The sequence below is a fragment of the Ochotona princeps genome, chromosome 27 (assembly GCF_030435755.1).
Source record: "Ochotona princeps isolate mOchPri1 chromosome 27, mOchPri1.hap1, whole genome shotgun sequence".
NCBI lineage: Eukaryota > Metazoa > Chordata > Mammalia > Lagomorpha > Ochotonidae > Ochotona > Ochotona princeps.
Window position 1 is genome coordinate 10,394,526 of NC_080858.1, and position 15,964 is coordinate 10,410,489.

The 15,964-nt window shown below is 40.1% G+C and overlaps 1 protein-coding gene across 9 annotated transcripts in view; it reads left to right on the forward strand.

Annotated features, from left to right (window-relative positions):
• The window catches only part of SOX5 (SRY-box transcription factor 5), a 569,607-nt gene that overhangs the window by 458,260 nt on the left and 95,383 nt on the right, over positions 1 to 15,964 (forward strand). For all 9 annotated transcript variants that reach the window (XM_058655909.1, XM_058655908.1, XM_058655911.1 and 6 more), the window contains one exon: positions 8,509 to 8,594. In XM_058655909.1, the coding sequence (XP_058511892.1) occupies positions 8,509 to 8,594 (86 nt within the window). The remainder of the gene's footprint in view (positions 1 to 8,508; positions 8,595 to 15,964) is intronic.

A 15,964-nucleotide genomic window follows, 5' to 3' on the forward strand; every position in this document is an offset into this window, starting at 1 on the left:
GAGCATTTTCGCAGAGAGCTGGATTAGAAACGTAGAGGAGAGGCTGGTTCTGAGCACCTCACAAGGCTCTAGTTGCATTTCTTCTTCTGTGTAAAACGTGTTTGCTTGCATGCTGTTTCACAAGGCATTCTGCTGGTTCCTGCCTCTGATCCAGGAGTGCCGCTCCTGCTTGAGACCATTCGTCGTACTTCTGCTGCTGCTATCACTCAGCTTTACTGTGTGCCAGACATTGCAGCTCTTTGGTTTTCATTTTTGCTTCTTTGGACTTTTTTATTCAAGGTGGGACTCCAGCTCGGGCCCTCCCGGTCCCTTCCCCAGTGACTCCAATTTATAGAAATCTTTCCTTTTCTGGCAGTAGCACCATTATTATTCATTTGACTCTAGTCAAATCATTTTCAATCATTTCACTTTCCGTATTTGTATATATTATTTTAATAACTGGAAAGTCATGAATGCAGGGGTCATATTCTTTATTTCTTTGGGATTGTCACCTAGTGAGGGCTTGATGTGTGTTTGTTAAGTAAACATCAAGTAAATATATCTATTATCAAAATTGAAGTATGCATTTGCATAATGTTTTAAAAGTATTCTGTGATGTTTCCTAACATTTAATTCTTTACTTACTAACATAGTAATGACTGTGCTACTCATTAGCTGTGACGTCACCTGGGACATTTTATAAAGTTTTGTAAAATGGAATTATTGTCTGTCCTCCTGAGTTACTGTAAAGATTTAGATGTATGCACACATGTACAAACATCCATATCCTTTTGGAATGTATATGTGCATATAGTTTATTTTTTAAGATTTATTTTTATTGGAAAGGTAGATTTGGGCCCAGCGGCGTGGCCTGGTGGCTAAAGTCCTCACCTTGAATGCCCCGGGATCCCATATGGGCGCCGGTTCTAATCCCGGCAGCTCCGCTTCCCATCCAGCTCCCTGCTTGTGGCCTGGGAAAGCAGTCGAGGACGGACCAAAGCTTTGGGACCCTGCACCCGCGTGGGAGATCTGGAAGAGGTTCCAGGTTCCTGGCTTCGGATCGGCGCGTACCGGCCCATTGCAGCTCACTTGGGGAGTGAAACATCGGATGGAGGATCTTCCTCTCTGTCTCTCCTCCTCTCTGTGTATCCGGCTTTCCAATAATAATAAAATCTTTAAAAAAAAAAAAAAGAGAGGTAGATTTACAGGGAGAAGCAGAGACAGAGAGAAAGGTCTTCTGTGCACTGATCCACTCTGCAAGTGGCTGCAATGGCCAGAGCTGAAGCCAGGAGCCAGGAACCTCTTCCAGGTCTCCCACATGGGTGCAGGGTCCCAAGGCTTAGGGCCATCTTCTGTTGTTTTCCCAGGGCACAAGCAGGGAGCTGGATGGGTAGTGGAGCAGCTGGGACACAAATCGGCATCGATATGGGATCTTAGTACATACAAAGTGAGGATTTAGCTATTAGGCTGTCACATTGGGCCTGTAGTTTATTTCTGATAGTTTTAAAGTCAAGTATTAGGAGTTGATGTTTCAAATCAGTAAAAGGTCGATGAATGATTCAAAACTAATACTGGGCTAATTGAATAATTATTTGGGAAAAGAATAGAATTTCTTTCCTAAAATGTATTCCACTGTAAAATAGAAATCCAAACTATGACTTTTTTTTGCCCATCAGACTTTTATCCCATCAGATTGGTCATTCAAATTTTCTCCTAAAGCCATTCCCTGCTCTCCTCCCATCATGATTTCTTCAGGCCATTGTCATTTCCCACTTGATATACTGCAATAGTTTTTAATGTGCTCCCTGCATCTCCCACTGTCACTATTCTGGTTGATTGTTCTCTTCCCACAGAACAAACCTGAAAAACGGATTGGATTGTCACTTTCTTACATGGTCATGAGCTGTAGCTTAGCGTTTCCTCCAATGTAAAGCCAGCAGACTGTCAAACTCTGCGTAGTGCATCGTTCCTTAGGAACGCTGGATTCACAAGGAGTTACGCAAATACCCCTGCATCAGGGGGCCAAAAAATCAGGATGGATACTGTGACTACTTCCCTGGGCATGACAGGAGCCCCATCCTCACAGGAAGGTACCCATGAATTCCTCTATCAGCTCAGCAGATGAAAGAAAGCAGTTTCCTTCCTGATAACCATCAACAGGGTCCCTGTTAACTTGATTTTCATCTTAGATTCTTATAGAGCCTTTCAAGGAGGTAGAGCAGGGTGTTTGACATGCAGCTGGAAGGTGGTTAACAAGAGCAATCCCAGTTGCCTTAAGAGGTCGCGGCGTACAGTGCGACTCCCTGCAGATAGAAGTGTTGAAATATAGATGGTGAAATCATCATGAAATATAATTTGCTGATGGAAGTGGCCATCTTTTAAGGGATGTTTTGACAAGTATTCTCTTTTGACTAGTCGGTCCGTTTTCAAGTTGTATTCATTGCTTGGGGTTTCCAGAATGTCTTCTGCACCCTTGTGTTTTGCTAATTGTGTTGTTGGATTGGTGTACATGGTTATTCCTTCTCTTGACTGGGAACTCCTCTAAGTGAGGTTAATCTAATGAAAGAATGAAACTTTCAAATTTCATGGGTGATCATAACCTTACTACTAGTCACAGTCTTCCTCAGCCTAATGAATTCCTTCGGGGAAAAGTATTTTTTTACCTATTGACGTCCAGCATAGAGACAAATCCTATATTCTACACCTAGAGATAATTAATATCAAAATTTTCATTGTTAAAATATTGATGTTGCTATGGTGATTTCTGAGGAGTTAATATTAACCACATCAGTCATTTCCAAAGACACTGGAGATTAAGTTGTATTCTGAAAGCAACTAACAAACCAATCTCAGTGTATTTTTTAACTTTCTGAACAAAATTTAGCTTTCAGTTAGAATTTTCCGTGCTTGGCCTTGAAATATGAAGCAAATTAATTTTGGAAAGGCTAAAGGAAAAACTGCTGCAATGGTGAAAACCCAGGAAAGAGTAAAAAAAAAAAATACTTTCAACTAGCTGACAGTCAATTTGAATAACTTACACACGATTGAACTTTAAAAGTCAGATTTTTCCATTATCTGAATTTTGCTGTGGAGCTCATGAGGTATTTACAAAATAAACCTGTTGTAATATTTTTTCATACTGTTAATTGAGGGATGACACAAATAGATGACAGTATTTACTTCAATCAAGTGTCCCTTTTTATAGCAGTGTCTGAATTTCTTCATTGCCATTAAAGAACTACCCTTGACCTTGTTAATGAAGTCTTACAGATTCTGTGTCCTCTTCAGAACAGACATGTTGTGTAATTTATTTTGAATTCCCTTCATTAAAACTTAAATGGGCATAGTGGAAAATTTCACAGTTGTTTTACAGGTTTCAACCAAACTAGTTTTAAATATTCTTGTCCTGAAAAGTGTGTATTAAGGTAGACACACTTAGAGCTACAATGGCTTGTGTATTAGATGGAGATGGGTGCGGTAATGAGATTGCTAAGCCACAAACTTTTTGAAATTCGTTGACATCTTACGTTTATGATTATTTTTGATATAACTCGAAGTGCACACATTTCTTTCTTAATTCTCATCTCCAGTCTTCTGTTTTCTCCAGTTTACTTCAGCACCAGATACCTTCTTGGCTATACCAAGTGTACCATGAACATAGGAGATTTTAGGGCTACTATAATAAGGCTGCGCAGACTAGGTGGCTTGAACAAGAGGTTTCTCACATTTGTGGAGCTCCAGTTGTTGACTGTCCCTCCTGAACTCTCTGTCCTTGTCCTGGTCATTCCTCGGTCAGTATTGTTTGTGTCATTAGCTGGTAGGAACAACAGACATGCTTAATTAAGGGCCACCCATATGACCTCATTTGATCTTACTGCTTCAAATACTTTGTCTCCAAATTCAGAGCATTCCAAGGTCCTGTGGCTTCAGAATTCGACATGTTGATTTTTAGAGGAACACCGTTCTATCATTATACTTCTTAAAAAAAAAAAAGATTTTTTTCTTATTTGAAAGGCATATTTTAACAGCAAGAGAAGATGAGACAGACAGGGGTGTCTTTTATCCATTGGTTCACTAACCAAATGACTGCAACAGCCAGAGCTGAGCTGATCCAAATTCAGGAGCCAGGAGCTCCCTACTCCCCAACCGCCTCTACCCTCACCAAGATCCCACATGACGCAGAGTCCTAAAGTCTCTGGCCACCCTCCACTGTTTTCTCAGGCCACAAAGAGCTGGATTGGAAGTGGAGCAACCAGGAGTAGACCCGGAGCCCATACGGGATGCAGGTGCTTGCAGGCAATTAACTTGCTATGTCACCATTCCAGCCCCTTTCCTTAACACCTCTATGGAATTATTTAGGTTGCATAAGCATTTTATATATGTAGATACATTGATCCATGTGTGCAGCCTTGCATGCACAAAATAGTAGTTATTCACATGTATATGGATATCTGCAGGAAAGATATATGTATTTGTTTCATGGACAAATATTTATGAATTTAGGAAATGACAAAGGTGACAATACATGCTTTTATAATAGTATGGAATAATATGGATTTTAACTCGTAAGTTATTTGTTATTAAGCATTAAATACTACTAATGGCAAAGTACCCAGAGTATCTTTAAGAGTGCTTGTCTGACAATACAGATTTGTAAGGAAATCTGTCTGCCTGGGATAAACACCCAAATCATCTTTAAGGCTTCCTGCTGCCTAGCCTCTTCACTGATAGTGCATGAGATGTAATTTCTTCTCCGTCACCTCTCTGTGGTCGTACCTCCTCGAGGCTGTGAGGCTGTGTAAGAGTAACTGCCTTTCTCATTTTCCTTCTCTTTTGATCTGTTCCCAAAGCTAAACCAGTTATCTGTTCTTTCCTGCAACACATACTGTGTGGATATTTTGTCTCAGCCAAATACTCTCTCCTGCCCCAGACCACTACCTCCACCTCAGATACTCAAGCCAAGGCTCAGCCTCATTCCGCTTGGACCAGCCAAGGCTGAGCTTGGAATGTGTTCTCTCTTCCCTCCCCTGGCGGTCAGGACTGCTCAAAATAAAGACCTAATCTGACAGTCATGTAGCGATGAAAACCAAGATTTGATTTTTTCTTTATATTCTCTATCTCTCTTTTAAGAATTATTTTTTAAATTGGAAAGGCATGTTTATGGAGAGAAGGAGATTTTCCAAATGCTGGTTCACTCCTGAGGTGGCAGCGATGGCTTGAGCTGCGCCAATCCAAAGTCAGGAGCCTGGAGTTTCTGGCTCTCCCACTTGGGTGCAGGGTCGCTAGACTTTGGACTATCTTCCACTGCCTTCCACTGCAGGGAGATGGATATGAAATGGAGAAGCTGGGTCACAAAGTGGTGTCCACGTGGGATTCTGGCACTTGTAGGCTGAGGATTAATCAATGGAGCCATCACACAGGATTGGGGTGGGACATCTGAGCTTTGTTTTGTTTGTTTGTTTTGTCTCCCCTGGTACCCTGCAGAGATCTGATCACTTCATAGATGTTATAACTACTGACGAGTTAATTAATTTATGAGAAAGAAAGTGAAGTATGTAAAAGGAATTATCACTGTGCGAAGCACTGCAGCCATGCAGTTTGGCTTTAGTTAATTCTATGACTATGTTCATTTAATGAGGAACACAAACAAATGACATAGTTGCAGAGTTTTAAATGATCAACTCACGTAGTCATACTGTAGGAATACTTGCTATAAAAGATAGTCTGCGTAAATACCCAATCTACTTTTAAATATCGAGGTCTTTATAAAGGACTTATTAAATCATGTTTTGTAGATAAAATTATTTAGAATATCAAATGGTAGTGGAGGGCCTGTTAGAGGACATCACTTAGTCCCCTCTGTCTCAGTGTCCCCAGCTCTGTCCTGATCTTCCTTCATAACAAACAAGCATCACGTAACCTTTCCACATATTTAGCTTTTAAGTAACATTTTCTTGATCTGTCTTCAATTAACTATTACAAAACACTTCAGAGAAATTGTCTGTCTAAAAATTCTCAACCATTAGCATACAAGACAATTGTCTGAGAGACGTCTTGTTAAAGTTTAAATTCTAGGGCCCGGCGCAGTGGCCTAGTGGCTAAAGTCCTTGCCTTGCATGTGCTGGGATCCCATGTGGGCACCGGTTCTAGCCTTGGCAGCCCCACTTCCCATCCAGCTCCCTGCTTGTGGCCTGGTAACCAGTCTAGGATGGGCCAAAGCCTTGGAACCCTGCACCACATGGGAGACCCGGAAGAGGCTCCAGGCTCCTGGTTTTGGATCGGCACAGCTCTGGCCATTGTGGCCACTTAGGGAGTGAATAAATGGGTAGAAGATCTTCCTCTCTCCCTCTCCTCCTCTCTGTAATATCTGACACCCCAATAAAAATAATAAAGTTTAAACTTTGAAAAGGCCCCAGCAAGTCTGATAATTTTAATTTTCAGTTATATCATGCTAACATTTGTGATTGCCATGTCGACTTCCCCCCTAAAATCCAAAACTTTATCAGGGATGTAAGCCAAACATCTCCACGTGGATGTCTAGAGTAGCTCATTCATTCCTTCCTCTCACCTTGGGCCCAGCCAGGCAGTCTGGCTTCTCATCCATGTTTACAGACCTAAGAAATGATACCTCTCTTTGACTGGTTCATGTGTAAACCCTGGAAGTCTTCCTTGAGCTTTCTGGGATTCCCGTGTGGAGAGCTGTACAGTTTTCCTAGTCATGCCTATTAAATCCTACTCCAGTCTCCACCTTACTCTCTCATTTTTGCCACTCTAGATCATTATTTCCTATTAGACGGTTTCCTGTATCTGTGTTCAGGTTGAATAGAGTCTCTGCCCTCAGGTCCAAGTGATCTTTACACAACTGATTTTTCCCCCTATATTCCAGGTATCCTCTGTCTTATAGGATGTAACTTAGATTCTTTCATGTTTACAAAGCCATGCGTAATCTAACATTTCTTTCGTCCATATATTTGTTCTTTGTCACTTGTGCTCTGGGCGTCAGCAGTACAGCCAGCAGGCTGTGACCACATTTAACTCTGAATCTTTATGGAAATTCCTTGGAGCCTTAAACACTGTCCTCCCTTCTTTACCTGACTCACTCTCATTTCATTCAAGTAGCAACTGAAGCATCCGCTCCTGAGGGCATCTTTGACCTCACGGATTAGGTATGGAGTATGCGCAGTGTGGTCCATACCAGTATTTACTGTCCTATCTGTCCTTACATTTACACTACCCATTTAATTAGCCCTTTCTCCACTGAACTGTAAGCTCAGGAAAGGATAGGTCCTCAGAGATGGATCTAAGCATTATGAGATCTGAAGTATAATCTGGGATCTTTCTTTAGAATACGAGTACATAAGACCTATATATGCAGGATGTACATGCATACATATGGTGATATACATATGCATGTATGTGCACCCAGACACAGTGAGATACAAACGTGAGTATTCATTTGCACCAAAATTTGAGGGATATTTGGTAGACACAGAAACATGTAATCCTGTGATTGCACTTCATGGGGCCCTTTGCAGAAGCCCAAAGCATTGCTAAATTTGTAGTGAATCCGCATCTGTGTAGCAGTGTTTTGCAGAGTCCTGCTTCTAGTGCCAGGAGCAGTGCTTAACACTGAGGCGGCACTCAATGAATACTTTGGAAGGAATCTGTTCACTAAGTTATTCGAAGTTCTATTTTCCCTGCACGTGTCAGTCACCAGGTATATCACAGGATTTTTATGCAAAGAATTTGTTTTACTGCTTTATTCAGTGAAAAGGAAAACTCAGTTTGCATCAAAAATGTGGAAAATTACCTTCTATGTGTGTGGTGTCCGTACTTGAATAGCTCTTGTGACACTAAAACTTCAAGATGAACATGTTGAAAGACTGTGGTTTTCTTCCTTAGAATCTGGGTGAGGAGAAGACATCTGTTGGCCATTGTCTGTATAATACACTTCTGTAAACATTTATCTCTACTAACAAGATTGTAATATTTTACCTAATTGAAAAAATACATAAAATATGACTGTGTTTCTAAGATACCGTTTAGGAGGTTATTTGGATCAAGATAGAAACAAAACATTTGAAAGATAAGCTACTTGGTTTAAATATTTGGTGTTTTAGTTGTTCAAATAAGTTAAGCTCCTTTTATAGTAACAGTGTGATTTGGCCAAAAAGTTGCTGTGCTCATATCAAGATTATCACAAGGGCACATGTATGTGTGTGTGTGTGTGTGTTACAAAGTAAAGCCCTCTGATCAATGCACACTTTTCCCCCCCCCCCCCCGTTTTCCTAAACACATCATGAAAAAAGGATGAGGTTTCCGCCTTAATTGCTTGTGCCTTTTATTCGCATTCCTCTCTCAGCCAGAATTGTGAAAAGAGTGTTAGTAAAAGGCTGTACAATAGAGCTTTTCATTAGGCCTCAGGAAGGCACACAAAAGAAGGCTTTTGGAAGGAGTGAATGCATGAGTTTAATTTGCAGGTGGAGAGTGGATAAAAGGTGCTGACGCCTCTGTTATTCTCTTACTCAGGTGACCCTTACCCTGTTCAGCTGATCCCAACCACCATGGCAGCTGCCGCCGCTGCAACACCAGGCCTAGGCCCACTCCAACTGCAGGTAAGTCAGGACACAATGCCGAAGAAAAAAAAAGGTTAAGTAAATACCCACAACAGTTGTTTTCGTGTTAAAGCAGAAAACGCACTGCTTTTTTGTCTTTACGTTTATTTGTGCTGATCCTCCACGGAAAGTTGAGATACCAATTCTCCCTGTTGTTTGGCCCGTTTTCTGTATGTACTAAAGATAGCTTGGTGTAATTTCTTGTATTGTCTGTAGGACTTAAAGTCAACTGTGGTCTTCCTTTGAATGTTACGTGCCATGATTTCTTATAGTTCCCACCGAGATATAAAAGAACAAAAATACTGGTGCAGGTATCCCAACAGACGCTTTTTGGCCAAGACACCACAGCAAATACATTCAGAACTGGTCAAGATGGCGAGTGTGCACGGAACTGTCTCTGGGTTCCTTTCCTCTCTGCTGATGCCAACTTCGTTGAGCAATCAAGGAGAAGTAGACCAAAAGAAGCAGGTGCTTAAATGAGCACAAACTTTATCGGTGGTATCCCTCTGAATGTGTATCCCTCTATAGCCAAAATGTCAGTGATAGAGTTAGTTCAAATAATTTTAGAAATCTTAGCTCTGGGACTGAAAAGAAAATCAATAAAATTATAGTAAAGGTAGCTTTCATCAACTATTTAAACCTTTGAGCATCCTATAAAGTGTCCGTTTCCACTGTTAGAAACCTTATAATGATGCAATTAATGTGAATTGAAGATCATCTAATAATAGGATTAGTCTCCTCTTGTGAGAAGCTTTCTATCTTCCTTAGCCTGAAAGACACAGTATGCCTGTGAAATCAGACATAAAGCAATTGTATTTAATAAAATTAAATTGTATTCATGCCAGTGCATTGTCATGATTGATGATTTTAGCCTATAAAGAAAGCAGAGGCTTAAATTGTAGCATCAAGAGAGAAATACATCTGGTGTGCACATGGGTTTGTCAGAGACCTGGTGGGAGTCTGAAACACCAGTTGAGTTGTACAGGGGGGGAACAACCAGTGTGAAAACTGAGACATACTGTGTTCTTCAGAGGTTAATAATGTTCATTTCTATTCTACCTTCTTTTTTTATGAAAACCCACACTGTGTCTGTTTCTTTGAGCTGGAAATACCTTGGGAAGTGTTGGAGTCATGGGGACAATAAAAGTAACATAACATGTGTTATCCTTTGAAACGGCATCTGGGGAACAACTACAATATGGAGAAGTGATTGTAGTAGGTAAGACTGAACAGGGCAGTGGAGTTGAAGGAAGAGGGAAGAATATTCAGCCATAGGCTGCAGTGCAGAGATAGGATTTTAAGAGATGTGGGATATCGATTTTCGAACCAAGTTAGTTGTTTTCCCTTTACCGTTGGCTGAGTTGGGGAGAGAGGAGAGAGAGAGAGGAGAGAGAATATCTTAAGTCCACTGATTCACCCCCAAATGGCCACAGCAGCTGCGACTGTGTGCCGGCCTGAATCAGGCTCCCCCATCAGTGGCGGAAGCCCAAGCGCTCGGGTCACCTTCTGCTTCTTTCCAGGGTGTCTTGCAGGGACTGCAGAGGAAGAAGAGCAGTCAGCTTGTGCTGGCCTGCCCTCTCTGGGGATTTCATTGTTGCAGAAAGCTAGTCCCCTGGTGTGCCACGATGTCAGCCCCACAAATGAAATTACTTTGTTCCATTCTTACGCTATAGCACTTTCTCCTAAGGTTTAAAAATATTTTAAAAAACTAATTTCCTTTAGCAGAAAATAAGAAGAGCTCCAGATACTAAACATATTTGTTCCTATGGTAGCTATAATTTAATCTGTAAATGGAATGAAGTTCTTTTTACGTAAGTGGTATTATGCCCATTGAAATCCATGAGTGTTAGTTAGGATCCTAAATAATCAGCACCGTAGAATGACAAGAAAATTAATAATCTAAAACCTTCTCATGGAAAGCTGTCATGTTCCGTTAAACCTATTCACATAAACACACACTTTTGGTTTTTTTGGCAATGAGAAAAAAATAATTAGTAAACACATTTCAAAAGTGCAGTGACTTGATTCTATTTTTTTGTGAGGTAGACCAACTCACCCACCTTTCCTGAGGTGCCCATGGCAGCTCACTGTTTCTTCATTCATAGCACTGTATTCACAGACTCCTGTCCTTGACCTCAGCACCTCCCAGGGCTGCCTTGGCCTCTTCTTCCCCTTGCTTTAATGAAGCACCCAAATTATTTTCTGTTTCTGCAAACATGCACACCTGCATTTGAGAAAAGCTTGCTACAGTGCCTACTCAAAAATCTTACCTTAACCTTTACCCAGCATCCAACCCATTTTTGAAAAGTTTCTTCTTAGTGAATGTAATGTCCAAGTTGGCTGTTAATTACTCTCTGTTAAATCATAATGTCCTATCTCTTAATACTTTGAGTAGACTCCATCAATGTCTGGTCCCTCTCAGATGTTACGGTTCAGGTCTGTGGTTGGTTTTAATCTCACAGTCATCGGGCATCTCAGTGTTTTTCCTTCTCTCATTTGCCAGAATTTGCAGCTACAGAGACCAAAGGGAGACAGGTTGTAACTTCCTCTGTTGTAGAATACATTTTCTGTGCCACTGAGAGCACTTGGAGACACAATGTGGGTAGTTTTCTTGGATATCAGCTAACTTTCTGGTCTGCTATGGGAGGGATGAGCAGGACATTTGATGTAGGAGTCCAGCCTTCTTTGTGTCTGGGAAGTCACCATTCTTGGCCAGTAGCTCCCTGGGGAGTCAACTGATTCACCTCTTCCTTCACCCTCTTGGTTGAAGGTGTTCAGTGACCATGTACTTCTGTGCCCTGTAAACTCAGCGGTGGTACTGTAAGCTGAAGAGAACCCCAGCCTTTTCCATCAGCCTGCCAAAAGCTTTAGAAAATTCCACAACACAAAGCAGCGGCCACTGTGTACTTGGTTACACTCCCCCTGGGCTGTACAGTGTCAAGGTTGATTCAGAGCCCTCTCATTATGTTCTTAGTGATTTAGGGTTAGGTTTGGAGCTCAACCAACTGATTGGAGGGCAACGAGCAAATTTTTGCACTATTTCTGGCTTCTCTAGTTTTTTCTTTCCTTGAAGATATTCTGCCTCTTGCTGGGGTGAGGAGGTAGGGGTACACCATTCCATAAAGCTGCAGACCCAATCCTGTATTCCTTCCCCTCCCTCACTGGACATTAGTTCATATGTACTGCGGATGGTAGGAAAATGAAGTAAGAAAGATAAGAGCTTAGAGATAGCCCGAATGTTGGCTGAAAGAGGGTTGCTGGAGCCAGGTTTTAATAAGATGGCAGTATGGATATTGTCAAGTACCAGTGCTACTGTATGGCTTATTGACATATTTGATTTGTTTTCCATTGTTTCATCCAATATTGTTTGGTAGAGACTGATAATCTGAGCTGCATTTCATAAGGATGCAATAAGCGAGAAGATGTTGGAAAATAGGCAAGAAGCAGTGGGTGAAACCAATAAAGCAGCCTTGGCAAAGTAAAAATGGTGACCTGAACTCAGTCAATGATGTAGGAAATAGCGTAAAAATTGTATGTATTTTAAAGAAAAACAAGTGTTGTTTCAATGATTTTCACTCACATGAAGAACTATAGTAATATCTCTATGACCATTAGCCATTTTTTTAGAAGTTTGATTTATGTGTGGAGGCAGAGTTACTAAGTGGGACACACACGCACACACGCAATTTGCTTTTTCATTCCCCTGGGCCAGGCTCTAAAACCAGTCTAGAATTCTGTGTCACATTTGCAACAACCCAAACAGTTGGGCCGTCTTGCAGTGCCTTCCCGGGTGCATCGGCAGGGAGCTGGGTCAGAAGTGGAATAGCTCAGACACGAGCTGGCGCAGTGTAGCACGGAGGGACTCAGCCTGCCGACCCGTAACACCAGCCCCTTAGCCAAGCTCTATCAAATATTTTTTTTTATCATGCTTCATCTTCTGATAAGTGTTTTAAACAAGGATTATCTAATTTAATTCATATTATAGACTTTGTGCTATGTAGTGACGTTGTTGATTTGACAACGAAGGGAGCTGAGTCACAGAGTCCAAAATCCATTTGTTCTGTAAGTATAGGAGATTTTATTTATTTTAAATGTTAGGGAGACATTGCCTCTCTCAAGACATTTGTTCTCTCAATAATCAACTAATCAATTTACTAATTGGCAGTAATGCAAGCACTTGATTGCATTGCAGTGCTGAAAGGAGTGGCAAGATTCTATGACAGTAGAGTTCATTCTGTAAATTTTCCATTCACTGTCTCTTTAGACAGATCTATGTTGATGCCTGAACTGTTTTGAATATCTAGATATAAGAAAGAACACTATAAATTCATCCTACTACTAGTTAACTTTGTTTATCTCCACTTTTGTTTGCTTTTGCTATCAACTGCTGCATATGATGCTTCACACTTTGGCAATATTATGAGAAGTAAAACCAGAGCCTGGATAAAAGACAGACCAGAGGCATTTTAGAAGATGAACAAAATAATACGCTTTAGGTGAAATATCATTATTCATTGCTTTTGTGTCCATTGAAATCTTTACTATGTAAGAAAAGCACTTAATATAATTGCTTACCATATCACACACTTTTAGGAGCAATTAAGATGTTGTAAACATCGTCGTTTCATATTTCTCTTATGTTTGCACAGGAAAATGGACAATTTAGATTATATAACTGATTTAATGTATTGTGTCATCACATCCTTTTGTTATTTTTGTCATTAACCCCTCTTTGTTTATTATGTGTGAATCTTACCGAGTTTCAATTCCACATGTCCAGCTTCTTGTCCATCAAAAGGAAATTAGCAAATGCTTATAGACTGAGTCAAAAACAAAAGTTAAGAGTAGTCATCCTCACTGATCTGCCGCTTCTGTCTCTGCAGGTGACTTCATCCCATCTATTTTATCAGCCCTGGAACTGGAGGTCTACCCTGAGTTGCTCTTCCTCCCTCTCCTCCCACATCTATTCATTTACTGTCCATCCTCTTCTGAACCCATCGAGGATATGTCCATTTCCTTCCTTCTGCTTGTCTGTGTCAGCATTGTAGTATGTAATTGTATAGCAATTACATGTAACAACACAAGAACAGATCCATAACTGTTGTTTTTGTCTTGATCTCGCCCCTTCAGGGCACTCCCTGATCAACTTCAGCCAGCCTTGTCTTTCACTTTAGGAGATCTGGCCACAGCCTCTTCTAGCTCCAGAGCCTTAAATGGCCCTATTGTCTCCAGGTTACTTGTCCACACTGGGTCTTTATAATGGGCATCTCCTCTTCCCTAAAGACTGATTAGTCACAATTTTACCAAACCGACTCCCAGCTACCCTTCAGGTGCTGGGTGACGGTATCATCCCTTTTTCATAGATAATTCATTGATAACACATGTCTGAGATATATTCTAAGACCTCAGTGTTTTCTTCCCTTACAGCAGTTGCAGAGTATATGTTAAGTTACTGGTTCACAAAGATCGAGTGCATGTACAATTTCTGGACTAAATAAATGTTTTCAATGCAAGACAGAAGAAAGACTCAGTTTTACCCTTTGAGTAACTTTCTACCTGTTTCGCTCAAATGGCTATCTTGTTAAATAATAATGACATTGAGTTCAATATTAGTGATTAGTTTCCTGTTTAAGTTAAGTCCCATTCTTTTAGAAAGGGAATAGTAGAAAGTCAAAAAAATCCAAGGTCTCATGAGCTCTTAAAAGAAGAAAAATGGTTTGAATTCAAGAGAAGAATGCTGACATTTTATAATCAAGAAGCTGTTGTCATTTAATGTGATGAAAAGAAACTTAGGAAAATATTGTGTGTGCCTAGTGCCAGGCTTGCCCTTAAGGTGTTCAGAAGTTACTTTCTGTTTTCTTCTCCCACTGCCTTACCTAAGCCATGCCAGGTACGCTTGCCCTCTTCTGACCATTGGCCAGCCAAGGTGTGCTTCCGCCTTTACACATTTTGTTGACTAGTTCTTACCTGTTCCTGAAAGATTCTTCCTTCTTCCTGGGAGGTAAACGTGCTTCCTCCCTTCAAGTCTTTGCTCTAGTATCCTCTCTCTGAGGCTTACCCTAAGTAACTTATTTAAAAATTGTTAAGTATGTTTTCTGGAATCACCACTCTTGCTAGCTCGCCTACTTCGTTTGCGCTGTTGTTGTTAATGTCTCTGGGTATCTGGCTATCTTCAAACATACTGTATGACTTCCTCATTATATCCCTTACTTACTGTCATCAGAACAAGGTTTGCCTATTTTTGTTTTGTTTTGTTTTGTCATTAAGTAACATTATCTCTGATAGCAGTGATGTGGTGGTTAATACATACCAGTAAAAAAAAGAAGCTGTTGTAGGCAGACATTCATAATGACCTTTTAATACAACAGATTATGATCAAGTTTTAGAAAAATGTTAATTTAATAGGGAAGTTTATATTGTTTCAGCTTTTGCTGAAAGGGTCATATTCTTTATATCCCTTTATTTTTCTTCTCTTGCCGTAACCATGTTTCCCGTGTAAAGGATGTGTTTTAACACCTGTTACGGTGTATTTACTTCCTTTCTAATACAGTATACTTCCTTTATATACTTTCTTCATAAATAAAGACCAACCATTGCAGTAGTATGGGGCAGTATGGAATAAAGAATATAAAAAAAGAGTGACTAGAAATGCTTGTCTTGAAAGTGACTCATCAGGCTGATACAAGAAGGTAAATTGTACACAATGGAGGAGATACTCATCAAAGTGGTAACTTGCCAAATAGCAATCTCAGAAAGAGTTTATCCTTTTTTTTCTCATTCCTTGTTTTTTTTTTAAATCTTCTTCCTGTTTGATCTAGTTATTTTTTGTTTTGTTTTTTTCCTTCCAAGAGTCAATGATAACTTGGATATTTGTTCCCTTAATGTTGTCTTTTTTAAAGAAAGGGCTTTGCATATATATAATCTAGGTTCATTTGCATATTAAAAAGTGAATTTATTTATGCAAAATAGTTATACTTTCAATTTTTGAACATTTGTGACTAGATAAAAAAATCAGTAAGGCAATCAATCTGTTTCTAATTAATGAAATTATGGCAGTAATCCATCTGACAATGATTTCTCATCTTTTTTTGTTAATTTCCATTTTACTTAATGGGTATCATTGCATTTTTAAATAATAATAATTGTATGGTACTTTACTACTTCCGTTTTTTATCTAGGCATCTGAGGGTTGGAATTAGAAGGAAATATTGATATGCTTATTTCTCACTTTATAAATACTGTATTGGTCTTGGCCAAAATATGGTTGCCACCTGTTCTACCTATAGGAAGCCAGAAATATCGACTCCAACCGTGGATTAATAGTGATAATCAGAAGGAAAAAAATTGCAATTCTTGGACAGACATATTTT